We start from the raw sequence: 23,053 nt of genomic DNA, 5'->3' as shown, positions 1-23,053 counted from the left end.
TACTAGTATTCATTCTTGATACAACAACTCCAATTACCATGTACTTGTACTTGTCAATATTAGTAGCAATGGAACAAAGCATTCATTGTTCTTCATATAAAAGAATTTTTCATCAAAGCATAGTTAAAAAGCTTGCACGTCACTACATGTTTAATACAAGCATATGTATGTTTTAATTCATAATTATATAAGCAATCGCCCTTTTAGATTTAGCGCTGGCTTTTATTTAGACATTTTATATCTATTTGGATCATATAATTATACCCCCGCTTTAAAAAAAAGGGGGGGTATACTGTTTTACCTCTGTCTGACCTTCTGTCAGTCCGTCAGTCCGTCAGTCAGTCCGTCCGTCCCATGAATATTTTTCGTCGCATTTTACTCAGGAACTACAATACAAGGATTTCTGAAATTTGGTTTCAGGGTTTATCTAAGTCAACTATACCGTGTGATGCGTTTTCAGATTGATCACTCGACAACTTCCTGTTTACCGAACACTTGTAAGATTTTACACATGATAGCCAAGTTGAAAATTTTCGTCACATTTTTCTCAGGAACTACAATACAAGGATTTCTGAAATTTGGTTTCAGGATTTATATAAGTCAGCTATACCGTGTGATGCGTTTTCAGATTCATCACTCGACAACTTCCTGTTTACCGAACACTTGCATATTTTTACACTATTAATATTATCCACTTGCGGCGGGGGTATCATCAGTGAGCAGTAGCTCGCAGTTTCACTTGTTATGATAACGTACACAACAAAATATAACATATAACATGTCGAAAATTGTACAACATTACAAAACAAAATTAAAATCATGAACAAATGATAAACATTTCGGACAACTTATATCCTTCATCAGTAAGATGTAAAATTATTCTTATCTTGACATGTGTTAGTCAAACTGAAATTATTGATCGTTATACAAATTATTACGAATCGATACGCTGGTAAATATTTTCAATATTGATGTTTCGGGGGAGGAATTAATTTGTTAAACTCTTAGCATCCTGCACTTAAGAAAAAGTTACTGACGTTAGGGACTCATTCTATGTTTGTTTCCATTAATGCCCTATTCAAAACCTTTCCCGATCAAGTCTGCCAGCCCTTGACCAACCCTTGAAGCGGTCCCTGATACTGCTCGTAAGGTTTTTGAGATCAGCATTGACGTGGCCAGTAGATCTCAAGTGACGACTTACGGGGAAGTCGGCCTATATATGATAGTAATATGCAAGTCTTCAAGGGAAGGCATTTCTAAAAGGTCAACTATTGAAATCAAAGTATATCAAAGTATTTCATTGAAAGTTTAAACAAGTGAAACTGCGAGCTACTGCTCACTGATTATACCCCCGCCGCAAGTGGATAATATTAATAGTGTAAAAATATGGAAGTGTTCGGTAAACAGGAAGTTGTCGAGTGATGAATCTGAAAACGCATCACACGGTATAGCTGACTTATAAAAATCCTGAAACCAAATTTCAGAAATCCTTGTATTGTAGTTCCTGAGAAAAATGTGACGAAATTTTTTAACTTGGTTATCATGTGTAAAATCATACAAGTGTTCGGTAAACAGGAAGTTGTCGAGTGATGAATCTGAAAACGCATCACACGGTATAGCTGACTTATATAAATCCTGAAACCAAATTTCAGAAATCCTTGTATTGTAGTTCCTGAGAAAAATGGGACGAAAATTTTCAACTTGGCTATCATGTGTAAAATCAGACAAGTGTTCGGTAAACAGGAAGTTGTCAAGTGATGAATCTGAAAACGCATCACACGGTATGGCTGACATATATAAATGTTGATACCAAATTACAGAAAGGGTGGATGTGTAGTTCCTGAGAAAAATGTGACGAAAGTTTCATGGGACGGACTGACTGACGGACGGACTGACTGACGGACGGACGGACGGACGGACCTACAAAATGCATGTTAAGTGACTGCTATTTATGTGACCATTTTATTAAAAATTATGTGACTTTACTAACTGTTCTTGCATGTTGGGGTTCATGTGACTTATCCGTAAGAATATGTGACACAAGAATGTCGCATAAATGTGTCTCTATAATTCAGATTCATGCAAGTCTGGTGATCAGATAATAAATGAAAATAGTTTCTAATTAATTTTGCGGTACACTTCTAGAAGTTTGGTGGTCACACAATAAACGGGATATTGTGTCACATAAATTTTGCCAGTAAACAGCTGGGTCACTTAAATTTTGGATTCATATAAGTGGTCACACAATAAATGGGATATTGTGTCACATAAATTTTGCCAGTAAACGGCTGGGTCACTTAACTTTTGGATTCATATAAGTGGTCACACAATAAATGGGATATTGTGTCACATAAATTTTGAGAGTATACGGCTGGGTCACTTAAATTTTGGATTCATATAAGTGGTCACACAATAAATGGGATATTGTGCAACATAAATTTTGAGAGTATACGGCTGGGTCACTTAAAATTTGGATTCATACAAGTCTGGTGGTCACACAATAAACGGGATATTGTGTTACATAAATTTTGCCAGTAAACGGCTGGGTCACTTAACTTTTGGATTCATATAAGTGGTCACACAATAAATGGGATATTGTGTCACATAAATTTTGCCAGTAAACGGCTGGGTCACTTAAATTTTGGATTCATATAAGTGGTCACACAATAAACGGGATATTGTGTCACATAAATTTTGCCAGTAAACGGCTGGCTCACTTAAATTTTGGATTCATATAAGTGGTCACACAATAAATGGGATATTGTGCAACATAAATTTTGAGAGTATACGGCTGAGTCACTTAAAATTTGGATTCATACAAGTCTGGTGGTCACACAATAAACGGGATATTGTGTTACATAAATTTTGCCAGTAAACGGCTGGGTCACTTAACTTTTGGATTCATATAAGTGGTCACACAATAAATGGGATATTGTGTCACATAAATTTTGCCAGTAAACGGCTGGGTCACTTAACTTTTGGATTCATATAAGTGGTCACACAATAAACGGGATATTGTGTCACATAAATTTTGCCAGTAAACGGCTGGGTCACTTAAATTTTGGATTCATATAAGTGGTCACACAATAAATGGGATATTGTGCAACATAAATTTTGAGAGTATACGGCTGGGTCACTTAAAATTTGGATTCATACAAGTCTGGTGGTCACACAATAAACGGGATATTGTGTTACATAAATTTTGCCAGTAAACGGCTGGGTCACTTAACTTTTGGATTCATATAAGTGGTCACACAATAAATGGGATATTGTGTCACATAAATTTTGCCAGTAAACGGCTTGGTCACTTAAATTTTGGATTCATATAAGTGGTCACACAATAAATGGGATATTGTGCAACATAAATTTTGAGAGTATACAGCTGGGTCACTTAAAATTTGGATTCATACAAGTCTGGTGGTCACACAATAAACGGGATATTGTGTTACATAAATTTTGCCAGTAAACGGCTGGGTCACTTATCTTTTGGATTCAAATAAGTGGTCACACAATAAATGGGATATTGTGTCACATAAATTTTGCCAGTAAACGGCTGGGTCACTTAAATTTTGGATTCATATAAGTGGTCACACAATAAACGGGATATTGTGTCACATAACTTTTGCCAGTAAACGGCTGGGTCACTTAAATTTTGGATTCATATTAGTGGTCACACAATAAACGGGATATTGTGTCACATAAATTTTGCCAGTAAACGGCTGGCTCACTTAAATTTTGGATTCATAAATGTGGTCACACAATAAATGGGATATTGTGCAACATAAATTTTGAGAGTATACGGCTGGGTTACATAAAATTTGGATTCATACAAGTCTGGTGGTCACATCAAAAAAGGATATTGTGTCACATAAATTCTACAAGTAAACTGCTGAGTCACTTAAATTTTGGATTCATAGAAGTGGTCACACAATAAATGGGATATTGTGTCACATAAATTTTGCCAGTAAACGGCTGGGTCACTTAACTTTTGGATTCATATAAGTGGTCACACAATAAACGGGATATTGTGTCACATAAATTTTGCCAGTAAACGGCTGGGTCACTTAAATTTTGGATTCATATAAGTGGTCACACAATAAATGGGATATTGTGCAACATAAATTTTGAGAGTATACGGCTGGGTCACTTAAAATTTGGATTCATACAAGTCTGGTGGTCACACAATAAACGGGATATTGTGTTACATAAATTTTGCCAGTAAACGGCTGGGTCACTTAACTTTTGGATTCATATAAGTGGTCACACAATAAATGGGATATTGTGTCACATAAATTTTGTCAGTAAACGGCTGGGTCACTTAAATTTTGGATTCATATAAGTGGTCACACAATAAATGGGATATTGTGCAACATAAATTTTGAGAGTATACAGCTGGGTCACTTAAAATTTGGATTCATACAAGTCTGGTGGTCACACAATAAACGGGATATTGTGTTACATAAATTTTGCCAGTAAACGGCTGGGTCACTTATCTTTTGGATTCAAATAAGTGGTCACACAATAAATGGGATATTGTGTCACATAAATTTTGCCAGTAAACGGCTGGGTCACTTAAATTTTGGATTCATACAAGTGGTCACACAATAAACGGGATATTGTGTCACATAAATTTTGCCAGTAAACGGCTGGGTCACTTAAATTTTGGATTCATATAAGTGGTCACACAATAAATGGGATATTGTGCAACATAAATTTTGAGAGTATACGGCTGGGTCACTTAAAATTTGGATTCATACAAGTCTGGTGGTCACACAATAAATGGGATATTGTGCAACATAAATTTTGCCAGTAAACTGCTGGGTCACTTAAATTTTGGATTCATACAAGTTCGGTGGTCACACAAGAAATGGGATATTGTGTCACCTAAGTTTGTAGAGTAAATGGCTGGGTTAATGAAAATTTGGATTGATAGAAGTCTGGTGGTCACATAAATTTTACCAGTAAACTGCTCCTTTACTTAAATTTTGGATTCATACAAGTCTGGTGGTCATACAATACATGGGATATTGTGTCACCAAAGTTCGTAGAGTAAATGGCTGGGTTAATGAAAATTTGAGTTTATAGAAGTCTGGTGGTCACATCAAAAGGGATATATTGTCACATAAATTTGACCAGTAAACTGCTCCTTCACTTAAATTTTGGATTCATACAAGTTAGGTGGTCACACAATAATTGGATATGGTGCAACATATTTGAACACTAAATTGCTGGGTCACTTAAATTTTGGATTCATAGAAGTTTGGTGGTCACACAAGAAATGAATATTCATTTTATTGTATCACATAAATTTTGGCAGTAAACTGCTGGGTCACTTAAGTTTTGGATTCCTACAAGTCGGCGGTAAGATATTAGATGGATATCATTTAATTCACTTAAATTTTGGTTTCATACAAGTTTGCTTGTCACATAAGGAATGAAAATCATGCTGTGTAAATTCTTAAATAATCAGGTAAACACACATTAGTATATCAAGTAAGGGACATTAGAACCATCTTTTTTAATATGCTTTCAAGCAGTGAACTTTAATGTAAACTACTTCCAGTTCAGGGTGTGGCTGCATCTTAAATGAGTGATTTGGGGGTTCCAGTTTGAATGGACTGAAATGCTGGGACATTTTTACATTATTGATCAAGTGTGGAGACACTTCATTGTAAAAATCGTGCTAGGTCACTGTCTTTCATATTGGTTGAAACTAACATTCACTGCATTTAATTCTGATTGTTACATATTTAAAAGGTAGGCCAGAGAACAAATGAGTGGTTTCTATGGAAAGGCAGGCAGGTTAACTATACATGCAACATTTTTGCAATTCAAAATCTCGTCATTTTTTGAAATATACTGTATAAGCAACCTAAATGCTGATTTAGAAAGACATACCAATTCAAAACTAGATGCGACAGTACGACACGAATGTCCAAACCAGTCAATTTCAACAAAAATCAGCAGAGCTGAATGAAACATAAACATGAACTGCAAGTCACCATGGTAGACTCACACATCAAAAATCAGCTCAATATCTCGAGCAGTTTAGAAAACAAGAGGCTCTCAAGAGCCTGAATCGCTCACCTTAATTTTTTTGGTTAAATCTCTCATCAATGATTATTTTGGCTTTTAAATGTTCTTTGAATCCTATTTTCTTCAAAAGCAAAAAAAAAATCATTTTCTCCCATGTTCTATTTTAGCCATAGGAGCTATGTTTCTCGACATACAAGGAAATAAAATATAAATTTATACTAGATACTCTGAAACTCATTTAGCCTAAGTTTGGCTGAAATTGATACAGCAGTTTCAAAGGAGAAGATTTTTTAAAGTAAGTCAACATGATGAACAAATTGTGAAAAAAAGTCTTTAAAGGGCAATAACTCCTTAAGGGGTCAATTGACAATTTTGGTCAAATTGACTTATTTGTAGATCTTACTTTGCTTAACATTTTTGCTATTAACAGTTTATCTGTATCTATAATAATATTCAAGATAATAACCAAAAACTGCAAAATTTCTTTAAAATCATCAATTCAGGAGCATTATACCTGAAAAACCAGTTACCCAATTCGGCTGAAAATTTCAGGACAGGTAGACCTTGACCTAATAAATACTTTAACTTCTTGTCTTATTTCCTCTAAATGCTGGATTTTTTGAGATATAAGCCAAAAACTGCATTTTACCCTGTGTTCTATTTTTAGCCATGACAGCCATGTTTTTTGACGAAATAGAAAATAAAACACAAACTTTATTTCATACACTGATCATTCAGTTGAAGTTTGGTTGAATTTGGTTGAGCAGTTTTAGAGGAGAAGATTTTTTAAAGTTAGCAAATATGATGAACAAATTGTGAAAAATTGTCATTAAAGGACAATAACCCCTTAAGGGGTCAATTGACAATTTTGGTCATATTAACTTATTTGTAGATCTTACTTTGCTGATCATTTTTGCTGTTTACAGTTTGTCTTTATCTATAATAATATTCAAGATGACCCAAAACTGCAAAATTTCCTTAAAATTACCAATTAAGTGGCAGCAACCCAACAATGGGTTGTTTGATTCATCTGAAAATTTCAGGGCTGATAGATCTTGACCTAATGAACATTTTCACCCCATGTCAGATTTGCTCTAAATGCTATGGTTTTTGAGATATAAGCCAAAAACTGCATTTGACCCCTATGTTCTATTTTTAGCAATGGCGACCATGTTTGTTGATATCAAAACTTCGGATACAATTTATAAACTAGATACCCTAAGGAACGTTCAGTTAAAGTTTGGAAGTATTTGGCCTAGTAGTTTCAGAGGAGAAGATTCTTGAAATAGTTTACGACGACAATGGAAGCCAAGTGATGGCATAAGCTCTCTTGGCCCTTTGGGCCAGGTGAGCTAAAAAGTCTTGAAAACTGTTTGTTGCGGAATGACGGACAAGGGTAAAACTATTTATCCCCGGCTTAGTATATATCTAGGATTTTGATTGGTTAACGCACGTCGTTACAAAACCCATAGCCCCTGGGTGTTGCTAACCCATATCCCCGGACGTTGCTAACCATTATCCCGGGGAACTTCACGCAAGTTTTCCTTAGTTCCATGATTGCTCCTTGTGAAATATTGAATTTTGTAGATTATCCATGATGTTTGTAATTAAATATTTAATTCATTAACGATTTTGTCCTATTATGCGGATCATTTACACCCATTTCATTAAATGCATCACTTGACTGACACATTTTCAAGGAATGGGACTACTGACCTAGCTATGCAAATGACCCACGTTGACGTCCAACCATCTATGACGTAACTCTCACAACATTGAGCGCCAAATTTGACACAATCCAGTTTCTCTGTCACCGTATTAAAAACGTCTTATATTTGATTACCTGTAGGGTTCTACCAAAGGTAGTACCCTACACCCCGTAAAAAATATGTAAAATTTCCAAATTTCAATAAAACTTTTTTAGATAATGAAAAAAACGTTGTTTTCACGTTACACTTTGTACCCGAATTTCCATAAAACTCGTCCAATTTGGACTAAGACCGGGGATAAATTCGTTATCTACGTTCATATCCGTAGATATGGATATTTTAACACCCTGAAGTACCCCAGTACACCATGAGGCGTAGCCGAAGGGTGTACAGGGTACTGAATCTGTATTATCCCCGGCTTATTATTTTTATTAATAATTTTTAATGATTTATAGATTTTTAAAAAAAAATTTTTTTTTTTATTTTTTTTGATGTGTCAAATATGATCTACTTCTCAATCTCTTGAGTACATAGGATTATCTTCCCACAAGTCTCATGACTTTGACCTAGATGATATTTTTCTAAATTTCAATAAAACTTTTTTAGATAATGAAAATTTTTTACGGGGTGTAGGGTACTACCTTTGGTAGAACCCTACAGGTAGTCAAATATAAGACGTTTTTAATACGGAGACAGAGAAACCGGATTGAGTCAAATTTGGCGCTCAATGTTGTGGGAGTTACGTCATAAAAATTTTTGTTTTAAAATCTATAAATCATTAAATCTTCTCCATGAAATGGGTGAAATGGGTGAAAGATAAACGTAGATAACTTATAGTGTCCACTTTGTGGCCGGGACAAAAAAAAAAAAATTATGTCATTCTAAAAGCCAAATGGACTGGCACATGAGGTCAAAGTCATGAGACTTGTGGGAAGATAATCCTATGTACTCAAGAGATTGAGAAGTAGATCATATTTGACACATCATCTATGGTTACTGGGAAATGTCATATTATGAAAACATTTATTCAACAAAATGATTTTTATTTACAAAGTCATACACAAAAAAAACAAACATCAGAGACGCCAGATCCAACCAACAACTAAATCTGGACTAGTTTTGTTACAGGGATTCATCACACAATAAGTGAACAGTGTACAGTACTAATACAGTATAAATGCAAATAAAATATCAAAATATATCGCATGGAGAACTCATTTTATTGACATTTTTCAAAAGTTAAGTAAACAGAAACCTGAAAATGTCATATCTCTCTTACTGGTGATTGGATTAAGTTACTATATCATTTCAACTTCTACTGTCTGACCTGTAGTCGTATGAAACAAGAGGCTCTCAAGAGCCTGAATCACTCACCTGGTAAACAATGCCTTATTGAACTTATTAACCATGCCAGGAAAACATGTACAGCTAACAATTCTTCAATATTACAAATATATATGACTTACTGTTTATAAATAAAGAAAATGAGACCAAAACACAAACACTTAATACTTAGCAATGGACTGTGAAAATGAGGTCAAGTTCAAATAAAACCTGCGTAACCGACATATAGATCATAAAATATTTTCATACACCAAATATAGTTGACCTAATGCATAAAGTATTAAAAAAATAGACCAAAACTAAAAAAGTTAACTTTGACCACTGAATTATGAAAATGAGGTCAAGGTTAGATGACACCTGTCAGCTAGACATGTACACCTTACAATCATTCTATACACCAATTTTAGTAGACCTATTGCATATAGTATAAGAAAAACAGACCAAAACACAAAAACTTACCCCTATGTTCTATTTAAAGTAAGGGCGGCCATGTTTTTTGACGGATCAAAAATCGAAGCACACACTTTGTGCAGGATAATCTAAGGAACAATCATTTTAAGTTTCATTCAAATCCATTCAGTAGTTTCAGAGGAGAAGATGTTTGAAAAATTGTTAACGACGACAGACGACGACGGACGCCAAGTGATGAGAAAAGCTCACATGGCCTTTTAGGCCAGGTGAGCTAAAAATGGTTACTTTTGTGAAAAATTATAGTTCTGGTGGGTAGCAAAATAATGTACTTTTAAAACATCCATAGCAAATTTCTAAAATTGATATTAAGCACATATATGTGACCAATTAAAATCGAGCATCATATAGGATTATTCCAACCAAATTAAAAAAGTAAAATAGGCTCAATGGGAAAAGACAAAAAAAAAAAGACTTTTGTAAATGAGAACAGCAAAAACAAGAGGAGTCACAACAATTCAGAAATATAGTCATAATTAAAAGTAAATAAGTTGACAGTAATTTTGTCTAATCAGTTTTATATATTGTGTGTTTATTTCCATAGTAATTGTAAAACCATGTGAAATGCAAGTGACTACCGGTCTTTTTAGCCTTGCAGTACATGTTTTAACCTATTTTTTTCTTAATCATTATGAACATTTTATAATTGGAGGCTCCTAGGAGCTTGTAATTGCTCACCTGGCACAAAGCTGCCCTGTCCATAGACCTGTAATTGGGAAATCATTTCAGTTCCCAAACAATTTAATGCTTAATTCCCTTTTTTCATCTTCATTTACATATTAATTTTAATGAGCTTTTCATACATTTGTAATTTTTTTTTCTTTTAAATCTTTACCTTTCCAAAAAACTATAAAATTACCCCTTTTAGTAGGTAAAGGTGACTTTTCTAAAATGATTTTGTTTCTACATTTAAATTCTTATTACATGTCATTTAATGTGCAACTCCAGCTAACCTTATAATATAAGATAAATTTCAAATATTGACATCCCAACCATGACACTCGACATTCAAAACTCCCAACTTTTCAATGCTAAATTATCTATAAATAGTCATATTTGCATTAATCTGCAGTGAAAATTTCATTTCAGAATTGTAGCAAAATAAAAATAGTAATTTAAATGAAATAATTAAAAAAAAAAGTCAAAAGTTCAACTCATAAAGAGTTGATAACCTGATTAATCAAAACTGGCACTCTCTGCACACAATTCTGTTTAAAAATGAATAAGTGTAAAAGAAAGTTAAAATAACAATTCAAATCCCTCCACAATTCTTTAATTGGAGGGGAGAGGAATTATACAATGCATTCTTTTTGCTATTAAAGATATAACTGAGGTGCTATGCCAGCAAAGCATGATATGACTGCAGCATATCAACAAGTGAATTTTCAAAGTAAGTTTTTCCTAATATTCTGTATGACACAGTAATGTTTTTGATACTGTAACATGCTTGACATAAAATTGTAAATTTTTGCAGCTTTGACTTAAAATAACCTTTAACATGGTAAGAAATAGCAAAAATCTGTCGAGATAGTGAAAGCAATCACTGAGAGGAATCCAATGAAAAAGTCATTCAAATCCATTGAAAAAAATATTTTCTGTGGCCTACTTTGCAAGTTTGGCCCCTTTGACCCCTCTTCTCGAAAAAAACATGCTGTAATCAAACTTTAATTGCATTGTTAATGAGAATCATTTAAAAGAAACCCAATTGAAATCACATGAAAAATAAAAAAAGTTGAAAATGTGCCCAAAAGCATTTTTCTCATATTTGAAAACTGTATGAGATACCACAGAAATCACTCACTGAGAGGAATCTAATGAAAAAAATCCAATCAAACCGAAAAATAATTAAAAAAAAAAATGTGTCCAACAGTATCGCAAATTTAGCCCTCGTCCCCTTTTATCCCAAAAAAGTTATCAAAATATGCTTGGATTAACTTTTATAGCATTTTGTCTCTAGAAATCCAATAAAAAAATCCCTATTAAAACCATATAAAAAGAAAAAAAATATGAAGATATGCTAAATTGCATTTTTTTGTACTTTTTACCCCAATTATCTTGAAAACAGTAAGAGATAGCAAAAATCAATTAACATATTACTGAAAGCTTTCACAAAAGGAATCACATGAAAAAGATCTTATCAAAATGGGATAAAATTTTTCCATAACACACAAAATAACATTTTGAGGACCCTTTAGCCCCTTTAATCTTGAAAAAAGGAAGAGATACAAATACAATGTTTGGAAAAACTTTTAATTACATTTTTTAAAAGAAATGAAAAAAAAAATCACATCAAAATTGGAAGAAAAATAAAAAAAATAAACTGTTAACACAGGGATATGTCTCGCCTGTTGCAAATTGTCGGAGAGTATTGAAGTCATTATTTGAATCGTTAAATCAAGTTTAAATATAATACCAATGACCTAGCATTCATTAGTGGTTCATGTTAAACTTGAGATTATCACAAACTTAGAGACATTGAATTTACATTGAACCATAGAACCCCCAAAATCAATCCCATACCATAAATCATACTAGCTATCATTATGTTAAAATATCATAATGATCAGGTATATTCACTATAACAAAAGATAAGTTGCTGAACCCTTGGTGTTCACACACAAAAGATTCCACCAATAAACACATGGCAATAACATTGTACAGCAAAATTTTGCAGTCGTATACAAACAAAAACTAGCGTTTAGCATGATTCATGTTAGAAATCTTTTTTATAATTAGATGATTTTCTCTCAAGTGGATGCATCCGTGATTCTTTTTGCTTTTTTTCCTCATTTCGTCTATAAAGGCAGATCTTGGTGTTGTGCCGGACTGTAAAAATTCATTAAAATAACGTTTTAGTTCTTTTACTTCAGCATCTGTCCATCTTTTCCGTGTAACTTTTTTTGCAATTTGCACTTCTCCCTCTTCTTCCATCTCTTCCTCCTCGTCCTCCTTGTCCTCTTTTTCTGCCTCTTCCGCAAATAGGTTCTCCTCAATGTCAACAGTTTCTTCTGGAATTGAGCTAAAATGAAGAAACACTTTATTTAGGGACTATTTATAAACTAAGATTTCCTGAACATAACAAGTGAAAGAGGATCTTCAATTCTAGAAATTCAATTAATTTGAGTTTCTTTCAAATTCATTGTTAGGCCAACTTGATCATTTTCTCAGACGAAAAACAGTGGCAAACAAACAAATCTTAATTTCATTAACATTTTTCTCTTTTGGGTGTTGCTTAAAAAAAACCCTCTTTTCAACTGGCGATTTAATTTTTTTTTAGTTAAAATCATTTAAAGTAATTAAAATGGAGCAGAATTTCAAATAGGTAAATGAAATCCAAAGAGCTAGAATCAAAATAGCCTTGCCTTAACATTTGATATCCATTATCGCAGGCTAGACAAAACTGTCATGTAACAGAATGCATAGCACAGACTATGGGTTGGAGGCTGAGAAAGATAAAAGGTACTGCAACAAATTTTAAACTGTCTAGCGGCAAAAAAAAAGTATTTCTGAATAAAAAAATATGTGCTTCGCCAAGCGCAGCTGGATACGACCGCAGAGGTCCAATCCTGAACAGTTTGGACAAAAAAGGACACAATATTCAAGCTTGATACAGGTCTGAATTTGGATTTTAATTAAATATTTCACACAAAATAGTTTTCTGTCACAGAATAAATGTAGTTAAAGAACTTGAAATAGGTTAAATGATTTGAATTTATTTTCAATTAAAGTTTTCATGTTGTTGCGCAATACACTGTGCTGTTGTGCAATACTTAGTAAATCTTGTTTTTAGAATAGTCAAAGAAATAGCAAAATAAATTGTGAGAAAAACCTAAAATTAAAAAAAAAAAAAATTGCCATCCCCCCTAAAAATTTTGACCCCCCCCCCCCAATTTTTTTCCAAAAAAAAAAAGGTAATTTCATAAATTTTGAAGAAAAAATTCCCCCCAAAAAAATTTGTTAAGAAATTTAATTTTTGTAAAATGTGGTACAATTTCAGAGATATCAATACACTTAAACACAAGTTATAGTCTGAAAACTAGAAAAATGCTTGTTTTGGGCTCCTTTTTGGCCCCTCATTTCTGAATGATTTTGGCAATTACCCCCAAAATCAATCCCAACCTTCTACTTGTGGTATTAAACCTTGTGGTACAATTTCAGAGCAATCTAAAATTTTATTCACAAGTTATTGTCTTGAAACTAGAAAAATGCTTGTTTTTGGCCCCTTATCCCTAAACGGTTGGGACCATAACCCCTCCCCCCCCCCAAAAAAAAACCCAATCCAAACCTTCCTTTTGTGGTATTGCACCTCTTGGTTAAGTTTCATAGAGATCCATACACTTAAACTAAAGTTATTGTCCGGAAACCAATCTGTCTACGGACGACGACAACGACGTGATAGCAATATACGAACGCAATTTTTTTGCGGATTTATAAAAATTCCAGACATTGCAAGACAAACTGTAGACTGTATACATGTGTGTTTCACTATAAAACCCCTTGTGTATTTACCATGAACCAACACAATTTTCAAACTTTTGATAACGACTGAATTATTAGAAATATTATTTGAAGTTTTTCACCAACCTGAATGAAATTAAAATTACATATGCTAAACCATATCATATCAAGCATTATTGACCTATGATAAGTAGTCCCCATTACAGAGTTTTTGACACTAAACTTGTTCCTTCTGGACAGAAATGTTACTAACTGAGAGGAATAAGTTGGATAAAAGATTTGAAAGATTTAAAATTGAAGTCATTTAGTCTGAGGATGTATCCTTTTCATGGCTTGCCGCTTATTGATTTTGATGAGTTGTTGAATGTGTTCCTTAAAAGTCAGACTGGCTTACGTGAAGGGTCAATCAGTAAGAGAGAGAGGATAAGCGATAGAACGTTCTTAGATTTATTCCATCACAGTCCATCTCTGTCTTAAATCAACATTGATTTACATGGGGTGTCCGATGTCTTGTTGACATCTATAGGTACAAAATGTATACCGCTTGCTTTAGAAGATTTAGTCATAACAGAGAGTAGTGAACTCAGACGAGGGAATAATAGTTCTTATCGAGAAATGTCCCAAGCTAACTAGTCTCCTTCTCTACTGACATGTCTAAACATCACAGAGGTAGGATTCTCACATATTTCAAACATGGATGTCCAAATTTGCAAAAATTGTCTTTTGAAATAAATAATGAGGACGAAGTACGAGGCACAGGATTGAATTATATCGGACCCTGATGTTTCACATTGCCAATAATTGTGAACTCATAAAAGAAGCATCATTCTCTGAGAATGACAATATTACAATGTATGGTGTTCTGGCCATGATTCTTGGAGACCTTGAGTTTTGATAGCTGAGATGATATAGAAATCCTTAAAGAATTGAACGACCCTGAAGATAAGGACAAGGACACCTCAGAATTGAGTGAAATAGTCCAGCAACAACATGATATCATCCAGAAATACCGTCAAAGAATCGCTGACATTCAGACAAACAAACCAAAACAGAGATTTTCACGTCTAACCAGGCTTGATATTCATTGTGGACTGACAACTGTCAAGAGGTGCTCAAAATTAAATATGGTGAAAGGGAGATTATTCAATTTGAACAGTCCATGCAAGTCCTTGGACATTATACTGTCTTCGACTTGGATCTTTTTTTCCAACACAGTTCAAACAACCACCTAGGCATTGTCTGGACACAATATTTTATAAGATTTATGAGCTTTGCTCATAATCCTTGGAAAGCTCATAATTCCTGTTGAGACCAACAAGAATGTGCCTGTCCCAAGTCAGGAGCCTGTAATTCAATGGTTGTCGTTTGTTGCTGTGTTACATATTTGTTTTTCTTTCATAATTTTGTACATAAATTAGGCCGTTAGTTTTCTCGTTTGAATTGTTTTACATTTGTCATTTCGTGGCCTTTTATAGCTGACTATGCAGTATGGGCTTTGCTCATTGTTGAAGGCCATACAGTGACCTATAGTTGTTAATTTCTGTGTCATTTGGTCTCTTGTGAAGAGTTGTCTCATTGGCAATCATACCACCTTTTCTTTTTTTATAAGAAACCACATATGCAGTCTTCACGCTGAGTCGCAGCCCAGGCTAGTGAAATTGCTCCCTGGCCTGTAAGAATCATATCTACAGGCCAACAGAATCTAAAAATTTTCAAAAAATTGAGCTCCAGGCCTGTAGATTTAAGAGTTCGTCGTGAAGACTGCATAAGCCTCAATTCTTTTTACTGACAGACAGACAGACAGACAGAGTGATTCCCATATACCCCCCCCTGAACTTTGTATGCAGGGGTATAATAACTGCAAATCAATACGAGTTATTCTTAATTTCCTAAAAATTTGCTCCAGGGAATTTCAGTTTGCTCTTTATAGTATATATTAATACATGTGTGGTGGGTATTTTCAAACTTTCACCGGATTCTTTTAACTGAAATTTAATTGTAAACTGTATAGATGGTGGGTCTGACCTTCTATCTCCAAACCCCCATTCACGTTTTTTCTGGAATAGCCTTCCCTTAAATGCATTTTAAAGAAATTAAATCTTACAGATTCTCTGAAATAACGTCAGTTTCATCTTCGTCATTACAATCATCATCATTTGGAAAGACTACATCTGCAATGAAGAAGTAACATTAATTTGATTGCTCAAAAAGATAGCTGATTTAAATTAAATCAAACTTTACCATAAGATTGACCAACAGACCAAATATCATTGTCACTCACTAATGAAATTTAGGTCAAAGACAGGTGAAAAGTGTTTAAATGTCAATATAAATAAGAAGATGCGGTATGAGTGCCAATGAGACAACTCTCCATTCAAGTCACAATGTATAAAAAGTTAACAATTATAGGTCAAAGTACGGCCTTCAACATGGAGCATAAGCTCACACTGAACAGTAAGCTATAAAGGGCCCCAAAATAACCAGTGTAACACAATTCAAACAGATAAACCAACGGTCTAAGTATGTACTAAGATTTACCATCAGACCAAATATCATTGTTGGAGACATAATATAAATGAAGAAATTAATGTTTGAAGGGTCTTAAGCTTATAAATACAAACCACATAAGTCGGTTTGAAACACCAAAACGGAATGAACAATAACGGATTACGTTTTGTAGTTTACAAATTCTAAGCTGGTTTACGGTGGTCTTTTTATACTATGTTTGGATCGTTTCAATCTAGCAGATACCAGTTTATTTCAAATGCATTGAAAAGAAACGAGAAATATGTAATGAAAGGTTTAGTTTTATATTTATCAGTTTTAATTTGATATTAAATAGAAACAACTTATTAATATGGATGAGTTAAAATTATTAGTTTGAACAAGAGTGGAAACACTGAAATGTCTCGACTGTTCTAGTGTTCATAATATAATTTATGTTGAAAGTATAAAAAAGCATTGTATACCACAAGCATTACATTAAATTAACTGTACTTGAGATGAAGGTGAGATAAACCCTTTCAGACATAAATGTAGTTCCTACACTCATTCCATACAACAAATCTAGTTTACCTATTGGTAAAAGTATCTCCGAATTAACTTCATAAAAATAATAACCTTGACCAATGAACCATGAAAATAATGATAAGATCAACTAACACCTTCTAAACAGACATACACACCTTACAATTATTCCCTACACCAAATATAGTACTGAAAAAAGACCAAATCATTGATGATTTAACATTGACCAATGAACCATGAAAATGAGGTCAAGGTCAGAGGATTATTGCCAGACAGACATGTACACCTTACAAACATTCCATACACCAAATATAATTGACTGAATGCTAATAGTATCTGCGAAATAGACCACAACACAAAAATTTAACTTTGACCACTGAACCATGAAAATGAGGTCAAGGTCAGATGACACCGGTCAGTTGGACATGTACACCTTACAATCATTCCATACACCAAATATAATTGACCGAATGCTAATAGTATCTGCGAAATAGACCAAAACACAAAATATTAAATTTGACCACTGAACCCAGGGATCTCCATGGATGAAAATTGAACCATGGAGGAACTTTCACCATTACAAACCGTGTCTACCCTGTACAGTGTAGCGCGATCGGAAGTATTTTATCCCTCAATACAAGGAATGGTGAACATGCTAATTCATTGCTTATTTAAATTATATTTATTTGAATTTTCATTATAGAATTAGAAGTATCAATATGTTCATTTATTGCCGTTTTTAACCATTCAAATGCCAAGTCTTCATGGTCCCCCCTTAGTCGAGAATGACCGAAAGCTGTCATGAAGGTCCCCATGTAGATTTCTTGTATTTTTGGTAATTGTTATGGGGGTTAAAAATCATATGATGTGGAGTTTATTTTTCATGGACACTGTCAAATTCTGAACCCATTACCGGTATGGCTGATTTGCAGCAACAACAAAACGATTCGTACGGGTTATGTATAAGGTTAAAGAGATTTGTACAGCAAATGAAAAGGTTTTTAATGACTTTATCTGACAAATTGATGCTGTGCAACATGCATCTTTCGAGTGTGAATAGAAACCGGAAACGCGGATGTATCAATTTGATTGTAATATACGAAATGAATTCAGAATAACGATACGATATTTCTTTACAGGAAATATTTATAAGTTTTTACTTTTAAACTTTTAAAGTAATTCTAAATTATCGTTACAGCAGTACTCGAGTTATTTGCGATGAATTAATATTTACTGTTTTGCGTCTTATTTTGTTCTTCTTAAAAAAGGGGGATGCTGATTGCGTAAGTCAAAATAAAGCACGTGTTCGACTTGTTAAACTGTTTTCTTTGTAACTGGATTATTAATTTATTTATTTAATCTAAATTATCATAATCATTTGCTGAAACTTAGTCTATTAATTCGACAAATGGATCGTCTATCCTCAGATAGTATTCTCCTGTCTGGTTTGTTGATCTACCTGTACAAGCTCAGGTACAAGTGATTAGCGATCTTAATCCGGATATCCCGCAGGCGTTAGAACTGTGTTGGATTATAACATAAAAAGCCTAAGGGTTATGCAATTACATGCATTTGATTATAATTGATAAAAAAAATGGCGTCGGGCTACAAAAAATGATGAAGTTTTGAACGATGGCGGAAGACAATTTAACGATGGCGCAAGACAATTTAACGATGGGTCGAGTCATTTGACGATGGCGCAAGACATTTGAACGATGGCGGGGCGCCATCGTTAAACAGGCCATGGAGATCCCTGGAACCATGAAAATGAGGTCAAGGTCAGATGACACCTGTCAGTTGGACATGTACACGTTACAATCATTCCACACACCAAATATAGAAGACCTATCCTATCCTATTGCTTATAGTTTCTGAGATATGGACTTAACCCTGTAAACTGATCCATGAAATGGGGTCGAGGTCATGTGAAAACTAACTGACAGACATGAGGACCTTGCAAGGTACGCACATACCAATTAGTTATCCTATTACTTATAATAAGTGAGAAATTAACATTGCAAAAAATTTGAACTTTTTTTTCAAGTAGTCACTGAACCATGAAAATGAGGTCAAGGCCAATGGTCATATGACAGACAGACAGTTCGTAACACAAGGCATCTATATACAAAGTATGAAGTATCCAGGTTGTCTACCTTCTGAAATATGAATCTTTAAGTCAAGAGCTAACGCCGCCACCGGATCAATATCCCTAAGTCTCGCTTTTTGCGACAAAAGTCGCAGGCGGGACAAAAATGATGAGAGCGCCGTCTACAATATCAATAACAAAGATGGCGGAACGTAAACAAACCACCTCGCCACGAAATTGAACTTGTTCTCTTATTTCTTGCTTATTGTACACTATAGTCCGCACCCCCTCTGGAAGGTCCAATTTTGGAGAATAAAACCGTGGACTATACAGGCCTTTCTAGGGACAGGTCAACATTTTTGTTGTAAATAAAATAAAGTGTGTAAACTGGTTCCTGTCCGACTACAACACTTTGTTCGGGTGTAGCAGAGTACAAGCAGATACCAGTTAGTTTGTAAAATAGTAAATATGAAACCAAGTGCGGTAGGCAGAGGCAATAATCGACTTCCTGTTGTTCTGGCCGCTGACTCGTCATTTTCCAATAACCTCCAAAAATGTGTTTTCAGGGGCAACAATTCCTAAAGGGATCGACAGCTTTTTTAAAATTTTACAGGTAGATAGAATTTGACCTTCTGATCACTTTTGCTAATCAAACTTCTCATCTATTTTCTAGTTTCGGTGATAATTGCCAAAAACCTTTAAAAAAAAATCATTTCTTGGTCAATAACTCTTAATTAGGTTGTCTGATTTTTCTGAAATTTGGCATACAGAAATAATGTCCTTCTTGTCATTTTTGTAACTCATACCATTCATCAATCTTCTATAGTTTTCCAAACAATAGCAAAAAAATGCAAAATTCTGTCAAATTTACATTTTAGGGGCAATAACTCCAAAACGGGGAATCCAATTAATCTGAAAATTTCAGGGTAGATAGATCTTGACCTTCTGATCCGTTTAACCCTGCCAGATTTGTTCTATCTGCTTTAGTTTTTGAGTTATAACCTAAAAAATGCAGTTTAACCCTATTTTCTATTTTTAGCCCTGGTGTCCATGTTTGTCGATAAATCAGGATATTGGATATAATTTATAAACTAGATGCCCCAAGGAACATTCACACTGAATTTTATTCAGCAATTCTGTTCAGTTGTTTCAGAGGAGAAAGTTTTTAAAAAATGTTGACGACGCCCGATGCCAAGTGATGACAATAGCTCACATGGCCCTGTGGGCCAGGTGAGCTAAAAAGTCATTGCACAATGAAAATGAGGTAAAAGTCACATGATACATTATCTGCCTAAAGTTTTGATCATGAGGTTCATGAAACCAAAAAATCTAGTCGCTAGGTACTAGTTTCAAAGTTATTAACAATTTGAAAAAGTTTACGCGGCCTGAAAGAAAACCTATGTCTCGCTTTTTAGGGACTTTTCCACTCAGAGGAGACAAAAATCAGGAGTTGCTTGACAGACTGCTTACACAATGTTACATGATCACAAAATTTTTGATGTTGTGTAAAAATTGAAGGCTGATTCAAGGAAACAAAAAATAGAAGGCCTGACGTCGAAAGTTAACGACCCATTCCATAATGTGACAACATTTTTCTTTTGTCAAACAAAAATCATACCTTTTATGTCCATGTCCTCTAACTTCTTTCCTTTAAATTTGGAAGTCAAGTTCAAATCTTGAATGAGAAGAAGTTTACTAATTTGAGTCCTCTCCAATAACCCACTCATTTGTCTGTAATGTTCTTTGTGAACAGAACGGGTATGCCCTAGGTGATTGCATACCCAATCCAGCTGGTATTTATCAAGGTTAAGCATCTGTAAAATCATACACATTATCTAACATTAGTACTTGTACAACCCCTCTGAAAAATCAAGTATGCACAACTTTAAAGAAACTTTCTGATTCAATTTATTAACAGATTAATTCAGGGAAGCATACCTGTCAACTGACCCGTATTCTGCGGGTGTGACCCAAGATTTTCACAATTCTGAGGGATCACCGGGAACACCCGCCGGGTCATTGAAATAACCCGGGAATTCCGAAAATGACCCGATTTCACCCGTATTTCTTAGCCTTGAGATTGATTTCATAAGTAATAGTCCTTTGAAATACCGGCAAATACGTAATTCTTCCATGAACAGGAAGTTCACCTAGCTATGTAAACTGTCAAATTAAGTGACCTATTAAGTGCATGGCTTCACTTGACAGCTTTGGTGTCAAACACACTGTTAATTAACACCAATTACCTTAGCTTTAGGTCGTAAATAAATTGCACCATTGCCAATGGCATTGGTTTACAAACTAAACTAGAGTTACTTCCCCTTATTTGTCACCATTCAAAATTATTCCTTATATTTACGTTTTATGGGTGAAAAAGATTAAATCATAAAAATATAAAATTCAAATACATATTGAAAAATAACTTTTCATTATTTTTATACCTTTATACAATTTTTTTAAAAAAAAGTTGAAAATTATTTTTTACATTTATACTTCCTTGTGTAACAGTAAATTTAGTCCGGTAGTAAAATCTGTCCGCCAGACTTTTTTCCCTAGGAAAACAAGTCCATGATCATTATTTTACTAGGAATGTAAGTCCCAGGACAATTTTTCCTAGGAAAATAAGTCCATAGGTAGTAAAATATGTCTGGCACATATTTTCCTAGGAAAAGTTTTCCTAATATGTTATACTAGTATTTTTTTATTATAATATAACAATTATTGAAAATTAAAACAGAATCATATTTTTAGTTAAGATTTGAAAGTTTCATTATTTTTTCCCATTTAAAATAAAGAAAAGTGACTTTGTAACCTAGGAATGTTAATGACATGGACACGATGTCCTAGGAAAATAAGTCTGGGGACATATTTTATTAAAATATAATACACACCTCCATAACTGAATAATGAAACATAACATTTATATTGATATTTTTAAATAAAGGGCATGGACGATTTTACCTAGGAATGTTATTGACTTGGACACGATTACCTAAGAAAATAAGTCTGGGGACATATTCATATACAACTGTAAAACTGAATATTGAAACATGAAATTTTTATTAATCTTTTGAAAAAAAGGTCTGACATTTTACCTAGGCAGTAGCAATATTATTGACATGGACATGATTTCCTAGGAAAATTAGTCCAGGGACATTCATGTCATTAATATTTTTAATGCTCAAGCACTTGATCCGAACAATATTTTAAATCATCAAAATTGCATTTCCATGTAAATAATTTGTTTCATTAAAACGTTCCTTTTAAAATACAGGACATGGACGATTTTACCTAGGAATATTAATGACATGGACAAAATTTCCTAGGAAAATTAGTCTGGGAACATTAACTTTATTAAAAGAATTGATACACAACTCTATATAACAATATCAAAATATAACATTTTTATTTACATTACAAAATAAAGGGCATCTACAGACAGCTAAGCCAACGTCATACTGTAACACAAACAATTTTTTGTGGTTGCGTATAAACAACTATAAACTGTACATTTCTCCTCTTCCTATCAAATATGAAACTATAACAGATGCTTAAAATCTGTCTCAGCATTAAGTTAATAAAAGATGTCACAATTTTACTGATCCTATATTATTTTACCTGTGTAAGGGTGGCCATGTATTTTCTCATGGAAACGGAAGTGATTCTATGAGGTGATACCAGCTGCAGTTCATTACAGATTTTCTTTACTGAATCATATGCCCTTGCATAATAGTTCACTGAAAAAGAGGAATTTATATACGTACATCAGCTACTGTAGCTCAGTACTCAATGATATATAGGAAGTAACAATTAAGAAATAAGTGCCACTGTAATGCTAACGCACTGGCCTGCAAATACCACATTTTAATAGTGCTTTTATAAACAGGACCAGTTAAAGTTCATATGTTACAAAGTTGAAGTGTTA

General features: G+C 33.9%; 2 protein-coding genes across 3 annotated transcripts in view; one reads left to right on the top strand and one right to left on the bottom strand.

The window, feature by feature from the left end:
* The window catches only part of LOC139518975 (transient receptor potential cation channel subfamily M member 8-like), a 110,684-nt gene that overhangs the window by 10,787 nt on the left and 76,844 nt on the right, over positions 1 to 23,053 (top strand). The window lies entirely within an intron of this gene.
* The window catches only part of LOC139518974 (uncharacterized), a 34,572-nt gene continuing 20,286 nt past the window's right edge, over positions 8,768 to 23,053 (bottom strand). The window contains exons 6-9 of the mRNA XM_071310680.1: positions 22,747 to 22,865; positions 20,747 to 20,942; positions 16,120 to 16,186; positions 8,768 to 12,576 (exon numbers count right to left, since the gene is read on the bottom strand). Coding sequence (XP_071166781.1) covers positions 12,249 to 12,576; positions 16,120 to 16,186; positions 20,747 to 20,942; positions 22,747 to 22,865 — 710 coding nt within the window. The 3' untranslated portion in view covers positions 8,768 to 12,248. The remainder of the gene's footprint in view (positions 12,577 to 16,119; positions 16,187 to 20,746; positions 20,943 to 22,746; positions 22,866 to 23,053) is intronic.

This window comes from Mytilus edulis, chromosome 4, assembly GCF_963676685.1.
Source record: "Mytilus edulis chromosome 4, xbMytEdul2.2, whole genome shotgun sequence".
In the NCBI taxonomy this organism is placed as follows: Eukaryota; Metazoa; Mollusca; class Bivalvia; order Mytilida; family Mytilidae; genus Mytilus; species Mytilus edulis.
This window is presented reverse-complemented; position numbering and strand designations above follow the sequence as displayed.